Source organism: Lonchura striata, chromosome 2 (assembly GCF_050655825.1).
Source record: "Lonchura striata isolate lonStrDom1 chromosome 2, ASM5065582v1, whole genome shotgun sequence".
NCBI classification, from domain to species: Eukaryota; Metazoa; Chordata; class Aves; order Passeriformes; family Estrildidae; genus Lonchura; species Lonchura striata.
In genome coordinates, this window is record NC_140704.1 from 156,916,242 (window position 1) to 156,935,143 (window position 18,902).

Genomic DNA, 18,902 nt, shown 5'->3' on the forward strand with positions numbered 1-18,902 from the left:
GGGGTCCCGGAGGGTTCAGGGAGACCCTGAGGGGCTGTGGGGGCACCCCGGGGGTTTGGGCGCACCCCGAGGCTCCGTGGGGGCACCCCGGGGGTTCGGGGGCACCCCGGGGGTTTCGGGGGTCCCGGCTGACCCCCGCCCGCAGCACCATCGTGGTGGAGCCGGGCTGCGTGGCCAGCGTGACGCCGCTCGGGGACATCAGCATCGCGGTGGGCGCGGGGCCCGCGCCGGACCCCGGCCCGCGCCTGGAGCCCGTGCGGCTCTCGGTGTTCTCGCACCGCTTCATGAGCATCGCGGGTGGGTCTGGGGGGTCCCGGGGGGGTTTGGGGGGTCCTGGTGCGGCTCTCGGTGTTCTCGCACCGCTTCATGAGCATCGCGGGTGGGTTTGGGGGGGTTTGGGGGTCCTGGGGGGGTCCTGGGGGGTCTCGGTGTTCTCGCACCGCTTCATGAGCATCGCGGGTGGGTCTGGGGGGGTTTGGGGGGTCCCGGGGGGGTCCTGGTGCGGCTCTCGGTGTTCTCGCACCGCTTCATGAGCATCGCGGGTGGGTCTGGGGGGGTTTGGGGGTCCTGGGGGGGTTTGGGGGGTCCCGGGGGAGTCCTGGTGCGGCTCTCGGTGTTCTCGCACCGCTTCATGAGCATCGCGGGTGGGTCTGGGGGGGTTTGGGGGGGTCCCGGGGGGGTTTGGGGGGTCCCGGGGGGGTTTGGGGGGTCCTGGGCGGGGTTTGGGGAGTCCTGGGGGGGTTTGGGGGGTCCTGGTGCGGCTCTCGGTGTTCTCACACCGCTTCATGAGCATCGCGGGTGGGTCTGGGGGGGGTTGGGGGGTCTCTGTCCATTCCCGGGGGTCTCTGTCCATCCCGGGGGTCTCTGTTCATTCCTGGGGGTCCCTGCCTGTCCCGGGGGTCCCTGTCTATCCCGGGGGTCTCTGTCCATCCCGGGGGTCCCTGCCCGTCCCTCGGGGGTCTCTCGGGGGTCTCTCGGGGGTCCCTGCCCGCCCGGGGGTCCCTGTGCATTTCTTGGGGGTCCCTGCCCGTCCCGGGGGTCCCTGCCCGTCCCTCGGGGGTCTCGGGGGTCCCTGCCCATCCCTCGGGGGTCCCGGGGGTCTCGGGGGTCCCTGCCCGTCCCTCGGGGGTCCCGGGGGTCTCGGGGGTCCCTGCCCGTCCCTCGGGGGTCCCGGGGGTCTCGGGGGTCCCTGCCCGTCCCTCGGGGGTCCCGGGGGTCCCTGCCCGTCCCTCGGGGGTCTCGGGGGTCCCTGCCCATCCCGGGGGTCTCGGGGGTCCCTGCCCGTCCCTCGGGGGTCCCTCGGGGGTCTCTCGGGGGTCCCTGCCCGCCCGGGGGTCCCTGTGCATTTCTTGGGGGTCCCTGCCCGTCCCTCGGGGGTCCCGGGCGGGGGTCTCGGGGGTCCCTGCCCGTCCCGGGGGTCCCTGCCCATCCCGGGGGTCTCGGGGGTCCCTGCCCGTCCCGGGGGTCCCTGCCCGTCCCTCGGGGGTCCCGGGGGTCTCGGGGGTCCCTGCCCGTCCCTCGGGGGTCTCTCGGGGGTCCCTGCCCGTCCGGGGGTCCCTGTGCATTTCTTGGGGGTCCCTGCCCGCCCGGGGTCCCGCTCCGGGGGCGCTGAGGCTGCCGTGGCCCCGCAGAGCAGATGGGGCGGGCGCTGCAGCGCTCGGCCGTGTCCACCAACATCAAGGAGCGCCTGGACTTCTCCTGCGCGCTCTTCGGGCCCGACGGGGGCCTGGTGTCCAACGCGCCCCACATCCCCGTGCACCTGGGCGCCATGCAGGAGGCTGTGCAGTTCCAGGTGGGTTTGGGGGGGTTTGGGGGGTCCCAGGGGGGTCCCAGGGGGGTTTGGGGGATCCCTGGGGGGTTTGGGGGGGGTTTGGGGGGGTTTGGGCCTGGTGTCCAACGCGCCGCACATCCCCGTGCACCTGGGCGCCATGCAGGAGGCCGTGCAGTTCCAGGTGGGATTTGGGGGGTCCCTGGGGGTCCTGGGGGGGTTTGGGGGGGGTTTGGGGGGGTTTGGAGCTGGTGTCCAACGCGCCGCACATCCCCGTGCACCTGGGCGCCATGCAGGAGGCCGTGCAGTTCCAGGTGGGTTTGGGGGGTCCCTGGGGGTCCCTGGGGGTTCCCAGGTGGGATTTGGGGGTTCCCAGGTGGGATTTGGGGGTTCCCAGGGGGGTTTGGGGAGTCCCGGGGCTGGTTTGGGGTTCAGCCCCCCCGGTTCCCCCCAGATCCGTAACCTGGGCCCGGAGCTGCGGGAGGGGGACGTGATCCTGAGCAACCACCCCCGGGCGGGGGGCAGCCACCTGCCCGACCTGACCGTCATCACACCTGTGAGTGCACACCTGGGCACACCTGGGCACACACCTGGGCACACCTGGGCACACACCTGGGCACACCTGGGCACACCTGGGCACACACCTGGGCACACCTGGGCACACACCTGGGCACACCTGGGCACACACCTGGACATGGGGGGCAGCCACCTGCCCGACCTGACCGTCATCACACCTGTGAGTGCACACCTGGGCACACACCTGGGCACACACCTGGGCACACCTGGGCACACACCTGGGCACCTGGGCACACCTGGGCACACACCTGGGCACACACCTGGGCACACACCTGGGCATGGGGGGCAGCCACCTGCCCAACCTGACCGTCATCACACCTGTGAGTGCACACCTGGGCACACACCTGGGCACACACCTGGGCACACCTGGGCACACACCTGGACATGGGGGGCAGCCACCTGCCCGACCTGACCGTCATCACACCTGTGAGTGCACACCTGGGCACCTGGGGGCACCTGGGGCTCCTGGGCACACACCTGGGCACACCTGGGCACACACCTGGGCACACACCTGGGCATGGGGGGCAGCCACCTGCCCAACCTGACCGTCATCACACCTGTGAGTGCACCTGGGCGCAGCTGGGGCACCTGGGCACACCTGGGCACACACCTGGGCACACCTGGGCACACCTGGGCACACACCTGGGCACAGGGGCAGCCACCTGCCCGACCTGACCGTCATCACACCTGTGAGTGCACACCTGGGCACACACCTGGGCACACACCTGAGCACACCTGGGCACACACCTGGGCATGGGGGGCAGCCACCTGCCCAACCTGACCGTCATCACACCTGTGAGTGCACACCTGGGCACCTGGGCACCTGGGCACACACCTGGGCACACACCTGGGCACACCTGGGCACACCTGGGCACACACCTGGGCACAGGGGCAGCCACCTGCCCGACCTGACCGTCATCACACCTGTGAGTGCACACCTGGGCACACACCTGGGCACACACCTGAGCACACCTGGGCACACACCTGGGCATGGGGGGCAGCCACCTGCCCGACCTGACCGTCATCACACCTGTGAGTGCACAACTGGGCACCTGGGGGCACCTGGGGCACCTGGGCACACCTGGGCACACACCTGGGCACATCTGGGCACATCTGTGCCCCCCTCAGGTGTCCTGGCTGGGTGTCACCAGCCCCCTCAGTGTCACCTGTCCCAGCTGTCCTATCCAGGTGTCTAACCCCAGTCTCACCTGTCTCAGGTGTCTGAACCCTCAATGTCACCTGTCCCAGTCCCTAAATCCCCAACGTCACCTGTCCAGGTGTTCTGGCCGGGCCAGCCCTGTCCCGTGTCACCCGTCCCAGGTGTCTAACCCCTCAATGTCCCCTGTCCCAGTCCCTAACCCCTCAATGTCCCCTGTCCCAGTCCCTAAATCCCCAATGTCACCTGTCCCAGGTGTCTGACCCCTCAGTGTCCCCTGTCCCAGTCCCTAACCCCCCTGTCTCACCTGTGCAGGTGTTCTGGCTGGGCCAGCCCCGCCCCGTGTCACCTGTCCCAGGTGTCTGACCCCCCCGTCTCACCTGTGCAGGTGTTCTGGCCGGGCCAGCCCCGCCCCGTGTCACCTGTCCAGGTGTCTAACCCCAATGTCACCTGTCCCAGTCCCTAACCCCCCTGTCTCACCTGTCCCAGGTCCCTAACCCCCCTGTCTCACCTGTCCCAGGTGTCTGACCCCAGTGTCACCTGTCCCAGGTGTCTAACCCCTCAATGTCACCTGTCCCAGTCCCTAAATCCCCAATGTCACCTGTCCCAGGTGTCTGACCCCCCTGTCTCACCTGTCCCAGGTCCCTAACCCCCCCGTCTCACCTGTCCCAGGTGTTCTGGCCGGGCCAGCCCCGCCCCGTGTCACCTGTCCCAGTCCCTAACCCCTCAATGTCACCTGTCCCAGTCCCTAAATCCCCAATGTCACCTGTCCCAGTCCCTAACCCCCCTGTCTCACCTGTCCCAGTCCCTAACCCCCCAATGTCACCTGTCCCAGGTCCCTAACCCCCCTGTCTCACCTGTCCCAGGTGTTCTGGCCGGGCCAGCCCCGCCCCGTGTCACCTGTCCAGGTGTCTAACCCCAATGTCATCTGTCCCAGTCCCTAACCCCCCTGTCTCACCTGTGCAGGTGTTCTGGCCGGGCCAGCCCCGCCCCGTGTCACCTGTCCAGGTGTCTGACCCCAATGTCACCTGTCCCAGGTGTCTGACCCCCCTGTCTCACCTGTGCAGGTGTTCTGGCCGGGCAAGCCCTGCCCCATGTCACCTGTCCAGGTGTCTGACCCCAATGTCACCTGTCCCAGGTGTCTGACCCCCCCGTCTCACCTGTGCAGGTGTTCTGGCCGGGCCAGCCCCGCCCCGTGTCACCTGTCCCAGGTGTCTGACCCCAATGTCACCTGTCCCAGGTGTCTGACCCCCCCGTCTCACCTGTGCAGGTGTTCTGGCCGGGCCAGCCCCGCCCCGTGTCACCTGTCCCAGGTGTCTGACCCCTCAATGTCACCTGTCCCAGTCCCTAAATCCCCAACGTCACCTGTCCCAGTCCCTGACCCCCCTGTCTCACCTGTGCAGGTGTTCTGGCCGGGCCAGCCCCGCCCCGTGTCACCTGTCCCAGGTCCCTAACCCCCCCGTCTCACCTGTGCAGGTGTTCTGGCCGGGCCAGCCGCGCCCCGTGTTCTTCGTGGCCAGCCGTGGCCACCACGCCGACGTCGGGGGCTGCAGCCCCGGCTCGATGCCGCCGCACTCGCAGAGCCTGGCCCAGGAGGGGGCCACCTTCGTGTCCTTCAAACTGGTCACCAACGGCCAGTTCCAGGAGCAGGGTGGGACATGGGACATCCCTGGGGACACTGGGGACATTGGGGACACTGGGGACATGGGGGACATTGGGGACATGGGGGACATTGGGGACATCCCTGGGGATTGGGGACATTGGGGGGCCACCTTCGTGTCCTTCAAACTGGTCACCGGGGGCGAGTTCCAGGAGCAGGGTGGGACACTGAGGGGACACTGGGGACATCCCTGGGGATTGGGGACATCGGGGGGCCACCTTCGTGTCCTTCAAACTGGTCACCAACGGGCAGTTCCAGGAGCAGGGTGGGACATGGGGACACTGGGGACATTGGGGACATTGGGGACACTGGGGACATTGGGGACACTGGGGACATTGGGGACATCCCTGGGGATTGGGGACATTGGGGGGCCACCTTCGTGTCCTTCAAACTGGTCACTGGGGGGGAGTTCCAGGAGCAGGGTGGGACATGGGACATCCCTGGGGACATTGGGGACACTGGGGGACATTGGGGACATCCCTGGGGATTGGGGACATTGGGGGGCCACCTTCGTGTCCTTCAAACTGGTCACCGAGGGCCAGTTCCAGGAGCAGGGTGGGACACTGGGGACACTGGGACACTGGGGACATTGGGGGGCCACCTTCGTGTCCTTCAAACTGGTCACCAATGGCCAGTTCCAGGAGCAGGGTGGGACACTGGGGACACTGGGGACATCGGGGACATCCCTGGGGACATTGGGGGGCCACCTTCGTGTCCTTCAAACTGGTCACCGGGGGGCAGTTCCAGGAGCAGGGTGGGACACTGAGGGGACACTGGGGACATCCCTGGGGATTGGGGACATCGGGGGGCCACCTTAGTGTCCTTCAAACTGGTCACCAACGGCCAGTTCCAGGAGCAGGGTGGGACACTGAGGGGACACTGGGGACATTGGGGACATCGGGGGGCCACCTTAGTGTCCTTCAAACTGGTCACCGGGGGCGAGTTCCAGGAGCAGGGTGGGACACGGGACATCCCTGGGGGCACTGGGGACATTGGGGACATTGGGGACATCAGGGGGCCACCTTCGTGTCCTTCAAACTGGTCACCAACGGGCACTCGGGGGGTCCCTGTCACTGTCCCTGTCACTGTCCCTGTCCCTGTCCCCTCACTGTCCCCTCGCTGTCCCCAGCGGTGACCGAGGCCCTGCTGGCACCCGGCGCCGTGCCCGGGGGTGTCACTGTCCCCAAGGGTGACATTGTCATTGTCATTGTCATTGTCCCCAGCGGTGACCGAGGCCCTGCTGGCCCCTGGCGCCGTGCCTGGGGGTGTCACTGTCCCCAAGGGTGACATTGTCATTGTCCCCAGCGGTGACCGAGGCCCTGATGGCCCCTGGCGCCATGTCCGGGGGTGTCATTGTCCCCAAGGGTGACATTGTCATCGTCCCCAGCGGTGACCGAGGCCCTGCTAGCCCCTGGCACTGTGCCCGGGGTGACATTGTCATTGTCATTGTCACTGTCATTGTCCCTGTCACTGTCCCTGTCCCCAGCGGTGACCGAGGCCCTGCTGGCCCCTGGCACCGTGCCCAGGGGTGTCACTGTCCCCATGGGTGACATTGTCATTGTCCCCAGCGGTGACCGAGGCCCTGCTGGCCCCTGGCGCCGTGCCTGGGGTGTCACTGTCCCCAGGGGTGACATTGTCATTGTCATTGTCCCCAGCGGTGACCGAGGCCCTGCTGGCCCCTGGCACCGTGCCTGGGGTGTCATTGTCCCCACGGGTGACATTGTCATTGTCCCCAGCGGTGACCGAGGCCCTGCTGGCCCCTGGCACCGTGCCCGGCTGCTCGGGCACGCGGAACCTGCGGGACAACCTGGCCGACCTGCGGGCGCAGGTGGCGGCGAACCAGAAGGGGATCAGGCTGGTGCGGGAGCTGATCGGGCAGCACGGGCTGGAGGCCGTGCAGGCCTACATGGGGCACGTGCAGGTCAGACCCAAAAATACCCCAAAATACCCCAAATATACCCCAAAACCACCAAAAACCCCAAATCCCCCCCAAATCCCTCCAAATCCCCAAATCCCCAGTGCCCTGTGCCCTGGAGCTGATCGGGCAGCACGGGCTGGAGGCCGTGCAGGCCTACATGGGGCACGTGCAGGTCAGACCCAAAAATACCCCAAAAATAACCCAAAAATACCCCAAATACACCCCAAAACCACCAAAAACCCCAAATCCTCCCCCAAATCCCCAAATCCCCAAATCCCCCATCCCCTGTGCCCCGGGCTGGAGGCCGTGCAGGCCTACATGGGGCACGTGCAGGTCAGCCCCAAAAATACCCCAAAAATACCCCAAATACACCCCAAATACACCAAAAACCCCAAACCCTCCCCAAATCCCCAGATCCCCCCCAAATTCCCCCCAAATCCCCAAATCCCCAAATCCCCAGTGCCCTGTGCCCCGGGCTGGAGGCCGTGCAGGCCTACATGGGGCACGTGCAGGTAAGACCCTAAAAACCCCAAATACACCCCAAATACACCCCAAAACAGCTGAGAGCCCCCAAAACCACCCTAAACCCCCAAATCCCCCCAAAACCCCGAACACACCCCAAATCAAACAGCTGAGAGACCCCAAGAACCCCAAAAATCCCAAATACACCTGAGAGAGCCCAAAACTGCCCCGGAACCCTGGAATGCCCCCGTGACCCCCGTGTGACCCCGTGTGACCCCTGTGTGACCCCGTGTGACCCCTGTGTGACCCCGTGACCCCGTGTGACCCAGGCGAACGCGGAGCGCGCGGTGCGGGACACGCTGCGGGCCGTGGCCGCACTGTGACCCCCGTGTGACCCCATGACCCCCGTGTGACCCCGTGGCCCAGGCGAACGCGGAGCGCGCGGTGCGGGACACGCTGCGGGCCGTGGCCGCACTGTGACCCCCGTGTGACCCCGTGACCCCGTGTGACCCCGTGACCCCGTGTGACCCCGTGGCCCAGGCGAACGCGGAGCGCGCGGTGCGGGACACGCTGCGGGCCGTGGCCGCGCGCTGGGGGACGGCGCTGGCGGCCGAGGACACGATGGACGATGGGACCCCGATCCGGCTGCGCGTGCGCCTGGAGCCCGCCACGGTGCGACACGGACACGGACACGGACACGGGACATGGGATATGGACACGGGAAAGGGACACGGGACACGGACACGGGACAGGGGGACATGGGGACACAGACACGGGACACAGGACACGATGGACGATGGGACCCCGATCCGGCTGCGCGTGCGCCTGGAGCCCGCCACGGTGCGACACGGACACGGACACGGACACGGGACATGGGATATGGACACGGGACACGGACACGGGACAGGGGCACGGGACACGGACACGGACACGGACACGGACACGGACACGGGACATGGGATATGGACACGGGACACGGACACGGGACAGGGGCACGGGACAGGGGCACGGACACGGACACGGGACAGGGGGACATGGGGACACAGACACGGGACACAGGACACGATGGACGATGGGACCCCGATCCGGCTGCGCGTGCGCCTGGAGCCCGCCACGGTGCGACACGGACACGGACACGGACACGGACACGGACACAGGACAGGGGCATGGGACAGGGGCACGGACACAGGACACGGACACGGACACGGACACGGGACAGGGGCACGGGCATGGACACGGACACAGGACAGGGGACAGGGGCACGGACACGGACATGGGACATGGGATATGGACACGGGACACGGACACGGGACAGGGGCACGGACACGGACATGGACATGGGACACAGACACGGGCATGGACACGGACATGGACATGGACACAGGACACGGGACATGGACACGGACACGGACACGGACATGGGACACGGACACGGGACGGGCACGGACACAAGACATGGGACACAGGACGCAGGACACGGACACAGGACACGGACACGGGACACAGACACGGACACGGACATGGACATGGGACACGGGACACGGGGACAGAGGGGACACGGGACATGGGTTTTGGGGTCCCCCTGGTCCCTGGGCAGGTTTTGGGGTCCCTGTGGGCTCTGGGCGGGTTTTGGGGTCCCTGGGCGGGTTTTGGGGTCCCTGTGGGCTCCGGGCGGGTTTTGGGGTCCCCCCCAGGCTCCGGGCGGGTTTTGGGGTCCCTGGGCGGGTTTTGGGGTCACTCCCTGGTCCCTGGGTGGGATTTGGGGTCCCTGTGGGCTCTGGGCGGGTTTTGGGGTCCCTGGGCGGGTTTTGGGGTCCCTGGGCGGGTTTTGGGGTCCCTGTGGGCTCCGGGCGGGTTTTGGGGTCACTGGACGGGTTTTGGGGTCCCTGGGCGGGTTTTGGGGTCCCCCCCAGGCTCCGGGCGGGTTTTGGGGTGCAGCGTCCCCCCCGCCCCCCCAGGGCAGCGCCGTGTTCGATTTTGGGGGGACGGGCCCCGAGGTGCTGGGGAACTGCAACGCGCCCCGAGCCATCACCCTGTCGGCGCTGATCTACTGCCTGCGCTGCCTGGTGGGGCACGACATCCCCCTCAACCAGGTGAGACCCCAAAAAATACCAAACACACCCCAAAAAATACCGAACACACCCCAAAAAATACCGAACACACCCAAAAACCTCAAACCCCAAACCCCAAACCCACCCAAACCCCAAACCCACCCAAACCCCGTCATCACTGATCCACTGCCTGCGCTGCCTGGTGGGGCACGACATCCCCCTCAACCAGGTGAGACCCCAAAAAATACCAAACACACCCCAAAAAACCCCAAACACACCCCAAAAAATACCGAACACACCCAAAAACCTCAAACACACCCAAACCCCAAACCCCGTCAGTGCTGATCTACTGCCTGCGCTGCCTGGTGGGGCACAACATCCCCCTCAACCAGGTGAGACCCCAAAACACCCGAAATACACCCCAAAAAACCCGAAACACACCCCAAAAAACCCCAAACACCCCAAAAACCCCAAACACACCCAAAAACCCCAAAGAGCCCCAAACACCACAAACCAGGTGAGGCCCCAAATCCCTCCAACCTCCCCACCCTGGGGAGATCAGGTGGGCTCAGGGACTGCCAGGTGTGCCCAGGTGTGCTCAGGTGTATCTCAGGTGTATCCCAGGTGTGCCCAGGTGTGCTCAGGTGTATCTCAGGTGTATCCCAGGTGTGCCCAGCTGTATCCCAGCTGCACCCAGCTGTGCCCAGGTGTGCCAAGCTGTGCCCAGCTGTGCCCCCAGGTGTGCCCAGGTGTGTCTGTGCCCAGCTGTGTCCCAGCTGTGCCCAGCTGTGCCCAGCTGTGCCCCCAGGTGTGCCCAGGTGTGTCTGTGCCCAGCTGTGCCCAGCTGTGTCCCAGCTGTGCCCAGCTGTGCCCCCAGGTGTGCCCAGGTGTATCCCAGGTGTATCCCAGGTGTATCCCAGGTGTACCCCAGGTGTGTCTCTCCCCCAGGGCTGCCTGGCCCCCGTCCAGGTGCGGATCCCGGGGTGTCAGGATGTGCCCAGGTGTGCCCAGGTGTATCCCAGGTGTGCCCAGGTGTATCTCAGGTGTATCCCAGGTGTGCCCAGCTGTGTCCAGGTGTATCCCAGGTGTGCCCAGGTGTGCCCAGGTGTACCCAGGTGTATCCCAGCTGTGCCCAGGTGTATCCCAGGTGTGCCCAGGTGTGCCCAGGTGTATCCCAGGTGTATCCCAGGTGTGTCTCAGGTGTATCTCAGGTGTGCCCAGGTGTGCCCAGGTGTATCTCAGGTGTGCCCAGGTGTATCCCAGGTGTATCCCAGCTGTGCCCAGGTGTACCCAAGTGTGCCCAGGTGTACCCAGGTGTGCCCAGGTGTGCCCAGGTGTACCCAGGTGTGCCCAGGTGTATCTCAGGTGTATCTCAGGTGTGCCCAGGTGTACCCAGGTGTGCCCAGGTGTATCTCAGGTGTGCCCAGGTGTATCCCAGGTGTGCCCAGGTGTGCCCAGGTGTACCCAGGTGTATCCCAGGTGTATCTCAGGTGTGTCTCTCCCCCAGGGCTGCCTGGCCCCCGTCCAGGTGCGGATCCTGGGGTGTCAGGGTGTGCCCAGGTGTGCCCAGGTGTATCCCAGGTGTGCCCAGGTGTATCTCAGGTGTATCCCAGGTGTGCCCAGCTGTGTCCAGGTGTATCCCAGGTGTGCCCAGGTGTGCCCAGGTGTACCCAGGTGTATCCCAGCTGTGCCCAGGTGTATCCCAGGTGTGCCCAGGTGTGCCCAGGTGTGCCCAGGTGTATCCCAGGTGTATCCCAGGTGTGTCTCAGGTGTATCCCAGGTGTGCCCAGGTGTGCCCAGGTGTGCCCAGGTGTACCCAGGTGTGCCCAGGTGTATCCCAGGTGTATCCCAGGTGTGCCCAGGTGTATCCCAGGTGTGCCCAGGTGTATCTCAGGTGTGCCCAGGTGTACCCAGGTGTATCCCAGGTGTATCCCAGGTGTGCCCAGGTGTGCCCAGGTGTATCCCAGGTGTATCCCAGGTGTGTCTCTCCCCAGGGCTGCCTGGCCCCCGTCCAGGTGCGGATCCCCCCCGGCTCCATCCTGGACCCCTCCCCCGAGGCCGCGGTGGTGGGCGGGAACGTGCTGACGTCACAGCGCGTGGTGGACGTGGTGCTGCGCGCGTTCGGCGCATGCGCGGCCTCCCAGGTGGGGGCGGGGCCAAGGGCGGGGGCGGGGCCGGGAAGGGGAGGGGAGGGACCAGGGGAGGGGAGGGGAGGATTTGGGGGATTTGGGGGATTTGGGGTATTTGGGGTCGGTTTTGGGGTATTTGGGGTCGGTTTTGGGGTCGGTTTGGGGTATTTGGGGTATTTGGGGTCGGTTTGGGGTATTTGGGGTATTTGGGGTCGGTTTGGGGGTCGGTTTTGGGGTATTTGGGTTATTTGGGTTATTTGGGGTCGGTTTTGGGGTATTTGGGGTCAGTTTTGGGGTCGGATTTGGGGTGCCAATGTCCCTGTCTCAGGGCTGCAAGAACAGCAGGGCTTGGGGTCGGATTTGGGTTTATTTGGGGTCAGATTTGGGGTCGGATTTGGGGTACATTTGGGGTGTATTTGGGATATATTTGGGGTCAGTTTTGGGATATATTTGGGATATATTTGGGGTCAGTTTTGGGATATGTTTGGAGTACATTTGGGGTACATTTGGGGTGTATTTGGGATATATTTGGGGTCAGTTTTGGGATATATTTGGGATATATTTGGGGTCAGTTTTGGGATATATTTGGGGTGACACTGCCCGTCCCCAGGGCTGCATGAACAACGGGGTTTGGGGTACATTTAGGGTATATTTGGGGTTCGATTTGGGGTCAGATTTGGGGTACATTTGGGGTATATTTGGGGTATATTTTGGGTAAGTTTTGGGGTATATGTGGGGTATATTTGGGGTACATGTGGGGTACATCTGGGGTACATTTGGGGTACATTTGGGATATATTTGGGGCACATTTGGGGTACATTTGGGGTATATTTGGGGCACATTTGGGGTACATTTGGGGTACATCTGGGGCACATCTGGGGTACATTTGGGGTATGTTTGGGGTACATTTGGGGTATATCTGGGGTACATTTGGGATATATTTGGGGTACATTTGGGGTACATTTGGGATATATTTGGGGCACATTTGGGGTACATTTGGGGTATATTTGGGGCACATTTGGGGTACATTTGGGGTACATCTGGGGCACATCTGGGGTACATTTGGGGTATGTTTGGGGTACATTTGGGGTATATCTGGGGTACATTTGGGATATATTTGGGGTACATTTGGGGTACATTTGGGATATATTTGGGGTACATTTGGGGTACATTTGGGGTACATTTGGGATATATTTGGGGTACATTTGGGGTACATTTGGGGTACATTTGGGATATATTTGGGGTACATTTGGGGTACATTTGGGGTACGTTTGGGGTATATTTGGGGTACATTTGGGATATATTTGGGGTACATTTGGGGTACATTTAGGGCACATTTGGGGTACATTTGGGATATATTTGGGGTACATTTGGGGTACATTTAGGGCACATTTGGGGTACATTTGGGATATATTTGGGGTACATTTGGGGTACATTTGGGGTACATTTGGGATATATTTGGGGCACATTTGGGGCACATTTGGGGTACATTTGGGATATATTTGGGGTACATTTGGGGTACATTTGGGGTACATTTGGGATATATTTGGGGTACATTTGGGGTACATTTGGGGTACGTTTGGGGTATATTTGGGGTACATTTGGGATATATTTGGGGTACATTTGGGGTACATTTGGGGCACATTTGGGATATATTTGGGGTACATTTGGGGTACATTTAGGGCACATTTGGGGTACATCCGGGGTACATCTGGGGTACATCCGGGGTACATCTGGGTGCCAATGTCCATCCCCAGGGCTGCATGAACAACGTGACGTTCGGCTCGGCCCGGGGCGGGTACTACGAGACGGTGGCGGGGGGCGCGGGCGCCGGGCCGGGCTGGGCCGGGCGCAGCGGGGTCCACACGCACATGACCAACACCCGCATCACCGACCCCGAGATCCTCGAGCTCCGGTGGGCCTGGGGGCCCCGGGGGGTCTGGGGGTCCCGGGGGTCTGGGGGGTCTGGGGGGTCCTGGGGGGTCCTGGGGGGTCCTGGGGGGTCCTGGGGGTCTGGGGTCCATGACCAACACCCGCATCACCGACCCCGAGATCCTCGAGCTCCGGTGGGCCTGGGGGGTCTGGGGGTCCTGGGGGGTCCTGGGGGGTCTGGGGGGTCTGGGGTGTCCTGGGGGTCTGGGGGTCTGGGGTTCCTGGGGGTCTGGGGTTCCTGGGGGGTCCATGACCAACACCCGCATCACCGACCCCGAGATCCTCGAGCTCCGGTGGGTCTGGGTTTGGGGGGTCTTGGGTGGGATTTTGGGGGTCCTGACCCCCGTTTTCCCCTCCCAGGTACCCGGTGGTGCTGTGGGAGGTCAGGGCAGGTTTGGGGGATCTCGGGTGGGATTTTGGGGGTCCTGACCCCCCTTTTCCGCTCCCAGGTACCCGGTGGTGCTGTGGGGGGGTTTCGGGGGTCTTGGGTGGGATTTTGGGGGTCCTGACCCCCGTTTTCCCCTCCCAGGTACCCGGTGGTGCTGTGTGGGGTCAGGGCAGGTTTGGGGGGTCTCGGGTGGGATTTTGGGGGTCCTGACCCCCGTTTTCCCCTCCCAGGTACCCGGTGGTGCTGCGGCGCTTCGAGCTGCGGGCGGGCTCGGGGGGCGCGGGGCGGCACCGGGGGGGGGACGGGGTGGTCCGGGAGCTGCAGTTCCGGGCGCCCACCCAGCTCTCGGTGCTGAGCGAGCGCCGCGCCACGAGGCCCTACGGCATGGCGGGTGAGACCTCCAAATCCCCCCAAATCCCATCAAAAAAACCCCGCAAAATCCCCCAAAATTCCCACAAAATCCCCTGCAAAATCCCCCCAAAAATACCCCCCAAATCCCCCCAAATCCCATCAAAAAAACCCCGCAAAATCCCCCAAAATTCCCACAAAATCCCTCTGAGCCACGCGGCCCTACGGCATGGCGGGTGAGACCCCCAAATCCCCAGAAATACCCCCAAAATCGCCCCAAATCCCACCAAAAAAAACCCGCAAAATCCCCCAAAATTCCCACAAAATCCCCCACAAAATCTACCCAAAATCTCCCCCAAAATCCCCCCAAAATCCCCCCAAAAATCCCCTGCAAAATTCCCCCAAATCCCACCAAAAATCTCTCACAAAATATCCTCAAAAATCCCCCACAAAATCTCCCAAAAATCCCCCACAAAATTCCCCAAAAATCTCCCCAAAAATCTCCCCAAAAATCCCCTGCAAAATCCCAAAAATCCCCCACAAAATTCCCCCCAAAATATCCTCAAAATTCCCCCACAAAATCTCCCCAAAATTCCCCCAAAATCCCTCTGACCCACACAGCTCTACGGCATGGCGGGTGAGACCCCAAAATCCCCCAAAAATACCCCCAAAATCTCCCAAAAAATCCCCCAAAATCCCTCTGAGCCACCCGGCCTTATGGCATGGCGGGTGAGACCCCAAAGTCCCCCCAAAATCCCCCCCAAAATCCCCCAAATTCCCCCCCAAAATCCCCTGTGACCCCCTTAATTTCTCAGCCCCCCACCCAGATCCCCCCTTCAGTTCCCCCTGACACCCCCCGACCCCCCGACCCCCTGACCCCCTGACCCCCTGACCCCCACCTGACCCCCTGACCCCTGACCCCCTGACCCCCACCTGACCCCCTGACCCCTGACCCCCTGACCCCCCCTGACCCCCCTGACCCCCTGACCCCCACCTGACCCCCTGACCCCTGACCCCCCCAGACCCCCCTGACCCCCTGACCCCCTGACCCCCCCTGACCTTCTGACCCCCCAAACCCCCTGACCCCCTGACCCCCTGTGACCCCCTGACCCCTGACCCCTGACCCCTGACCCCTGACCCCCTGACCCCTGACCCCCTCTCCCCCAGGGGGTCTCCCGGGGGCCCCGGGGCTGAACCTGCTGCTGCGGCGGGACGGGCGCGTCATCAACCTGGGGGGCAAGAGCTCGGTCAGCGTGGAGCCGGGGGTGAGCCAAAACCCCAAATCACCCCAAAAACTGCCCTGAAACCGCCCCGAAAGCACCCCAAAAACTGCCCTAAAAACTGTCCCAAAACCGCCCCAAAACCACCCCAAAAACTGCCCTGAAACCCCCCCAAAATCATCCCAAAAACCGCCCCAAAAACCACCCTAAAATCATCCAAAAACTGCCCCAAAATCCCCCCAAACCCCATCAACCTGGGGGGCAAGAGCTCGGTCAGCGTGGAGCCGGGGGTGAGCCAAAATCCCAAAATCACCCCAAAAACTACCCTGAAACCGCCCCGAAAGCACCCCAAAAACCGCCCCAAAAACTGCCCCAAAATCATCCCAAAAACCACCCCAAAATCCCCCAAATCACCTCAAACCCCAAACCTCAAACCCCAACCCCAAACTGTCCCCAAACCTGACCCCAAACCCCAAACCCCACACCCCAAACCCCAAACCCCAAACCCCAAACCCCAAACCCCAAACCCGACCCCAAACCCGACCCCAAACCCCAAACCCCAAACCCGACCCCAAACCCCAAACCCCAAACCCCAAACCCCAAACCTGACCCCAAACCCCAAACCCCAAACCCCAAACTCTAAACCCCAAACCCCAAACCCGACCCCAAACCCCAAACCCCAAACCCCAAACCCCAAACCCCAAACCCGACCCCAAACCCCAAACCCCAAACCCCACACCCCAAACCCCAAACCCCAAACCTGACCCCAAACCCCAAACCCCAAACCCCAAACCCCAAACTCTAAACCCCAAACCCCAAACCCGACCCCAAACCCCAACCCCAAACCCCGACCCCACACCCCACACCCCAAACCCCAAACCCCAAACCCCAACCCCAAACCCCAAACCCCAAACCCCAAACCCCAAACCCCAAACCCCACACCCCACACCCCACACCCCAAACCCCAAACCCCAAACCCGACCCCACACCCCAAACCCCAAACCCCAAACCCGACCCCACACCCCAAACCCCAAACCCCACACCCCACACCCCAAACTCTAAACCCCACACCCCAAACCCCAAACCCCAAACCCCACACCCCACACCCCAAACCCGCCCCCCAACCTCTCTCCCCAGGACATTTTCCGCCTGCTGACCCCGGGCGGGGGCGGCTTCGGCCCCCCCGAGGATGGGGGTGACCCCCAGGGCCCCCCGGACCCCCCGGACCCCCAGGACCTGTGGGCGCCCCAGAACCGCCTGGAGCCCCGAAACCCCGGCAGCGCCCCGGGGCCCCCGGGCCCCCCGACCCCACAAACCTTCCTGGAGCGCGGCAGCGTCTTCGACTTCCGCCAGGCGCAGGAGGCCGTGTGACCCCAAATTACTGTGGGACCCCAAATTACTGTGGGACCCCAAACGGCTGTGACCCCAAACCCGCCGTGTGACCCCAAACTGCTGTGGGGCAGCCCCAAATTACTGTGGGACCCCCAAACCACTGTGACCCCAAACCCGCCGTGTGACCCCAAACCTGCTGTGGGGCAGCCCCAAACCCGCTGTGGGACCCCAAACAGTTGTGGGGCCCCAAACCTGCTATGGGGCAGCCCCAAATTGATTTGTGACCCCAAACCCGCCGTGTGACCCCAAACGGCTGTGGGGCCCCAAACCTGCTATGGGGCAGCCCCAAATGGCTGTGGGACCCCAAACCACTGTGACCCCAAACCTGCTCTGCGACCCCAAACTGCTGTGGGGCAGCCCCAAATTACTGTGGGGCCCCAAATGGATGTGGGACCCCAAACCTGCTCTGTGACCCCAAATGGATGTGGGGCAGCCCCAAACCTTTTATGGGGCAGCCCCAAATTACTGTGTGACCCCAAACCTGTTGTGGGGCAGCCCCAAATTACTGTGTGACCCCAAACCCACCGTGTGACCCCAAACCTGTTGTGGGGCAGCCCCAAACTGCTGCGTGACCCCAAACCCACCATGTGACCCCAAACAGCTGTGGGGCAGCCCCAAACCTGCTCTGTGACCCCAAATTGCTGTGTGACCCCAAACCCGCCGTGTGACCCCAAACCTGCTGTGTGACCCCAAACCTGTTGTGGGGCAGCCCCTGACCCCGCTATGGGGCAGCCCCCCACCCACTCCAGCTATGCACCCCCTCTATGGGGCAGCCCCCTAACCCTGCTATGGGGCAGCCCCCCTTTAGACACGCACAGTCCGTAGGGCACCCCCAAACCCTGCTATGGGGCAGCCCCAAACCCTGCTATGGGGCAGCCCCCCACCCACTCCAGCTATGCACCCCCTCCATGGGGCAGCCCCCCACCCACTCCGGCTATGCACACCCTCCATGGGGCAGCCCCCACCCTTCCATGGGGCAGCCCCCCTTTAGACACGCACAGTCTGTAGGGCAGCCCCAAACCCTGCTATGGGGCAGCCCCTGACCCTGCTATGGGGCAGCCCCCCTTTAGACACACACAGTCCATAGGGCAGCCCCCTAACTCTGCTATGGGGCAGCCCCTAACCCTGCTATGGGGCAGCCCCCCACCCACTCCAGCTATGCACCCCCTCCATGGGGCAGCCCCCTAACCCTGCTATGGGGCAGCCCCTCCCAAACCCCTGTGTGGGGTAACTGACCCTCTAGACACGCACAGTCCGTAGGGCACCCCCTAACCCTGCTATGGGGCAGCCCCTGACCCTGCTATGGGGCACCCCCAAACCCTGCTATGGGGCAGCCCCCAACCCTGCTATGGGACAGCCCCCCTTTAGACACACACAGTCCATAGGGCAGCCCCCTAACTCTGCTATGGGGCAGCCCCCCACCCACTCCAGCTATGCACCCCTCCATGGGGCAGCCCCCCACCCACTCCAGCTATGCACCCCCTCCATGGGGCAGCCCCCTTCCCTGCTATGGGGCAGCCCCCACCCCTCCATGGGGCAGCCCCCTTCCCTGCTATGGGGCAGCCCCCACCCCTCCATGGGGCAGCCCCCATCCCTGCTATGGGGCAGCCCCCACCCCTCCATGGGGCAGCCCCCCCCCAGCTCAGCCCCTCCATGGGGGGCCCAGCTCCCCCCTTTGGGGGTCTCCCCCCAGTTCCCCCCCACTCCAATAAAGCTTCCTGTGCCCCCCAACTCCTGTCTGGTGTCTTGGGGAGGACCGGGACCCCCAGGGACCCCCCCCAGCCCCACGGAGCCCCCCAGGGCTCTGCCCCACATATCTGGGGGGGGACACCGACCCCAAACTCTGGGAATGGGGGAACCCCCCTGTGCCATGTGGGCTGTGCCAGCCCCGCCAGAGAGAGG

General features: G+C 63.9%; 1 protein-coding gene and 1 long non-coding RNA gene across 3 annotated transcripts in view; one reads left to right on the forward strand and one right to left on the reverse strand.

The window, feature by feature from the left end:
* The window catches only part of OPLAH (5-oxoprolinase, ATP-hydrolysing), a 41,654-nt gene extending 22,923 nt beyond the window's left edge, over window positions 1–18,731 (forward strand). The window contains exons 15-27 of one of the 2 annotated variants that reach the window (XM_085572775.1): window positions 146–297; window positions 1,632–1,792; window positions 2,223–2,324; window positions 4,977–5,151; window positions 6,897–7,081; window positions 8,081–8,212; window positions 9,499–9,633; window positions 11,586–11,735; window positions 13,478–13,635; window positions 14,271–14,431; window positions 15,556–15,653; window positions 16,746–17,024; window positions 17,060–18,731. In XM_085572775.1, coding sequence (XP_085428901.1) covers window positions 146–297; window positions 1,632–1,792; window positions 2,223–2,324; window positions 4,977–5,151; window positions 6,897–7,081; window positions 8,081–8,212; window positions 9,499–9,633; window positions 11,586–11,735; window positions 13,478–13,635; window positions 14,271–14,431; window positions 15,556–15,653; window positions 16,746–16,979 — 1,843 coding nt within the window. In that variant the 3' untranslated portion in view covers window positions 16,980–17,024; window positions 17,060–18,731. Of the gene's footprint in view, window positions 1–145; window positions 298–1,631; window positions 1,793–2,222; window positions 2,325–4,976; window positions 5,152–6,896; window positions 7,082–8,080; window positions 8,213–9,498; window positions 9,634–11,585; window positions 11,736–13,477; window positions 13,636–14,270; window positions 14,432–15,555; window positions 15,654–16,745 lie in introns of both variants that reach the window. The other variant, XM_085572776.1, reaches the window with a different exon arrangement.
* Window positions 3,730–4,234, reverse strand: LOC146768518 (uncharacterized). Its single transcript, XR_014953188.1, has 3 exons — window positions 4,164–4,234; window positions 4,041–4,071; window positions 3,730–3,746 (listed from the first exon to the last, which is right to left on the reverse strand). It is a non-coding gene; the product is annotated as an uncharacterized LOC146768518 (long non-coding RNA).
* Window positions 18,732–18,902: the final 171 nt, after the last annotated feature.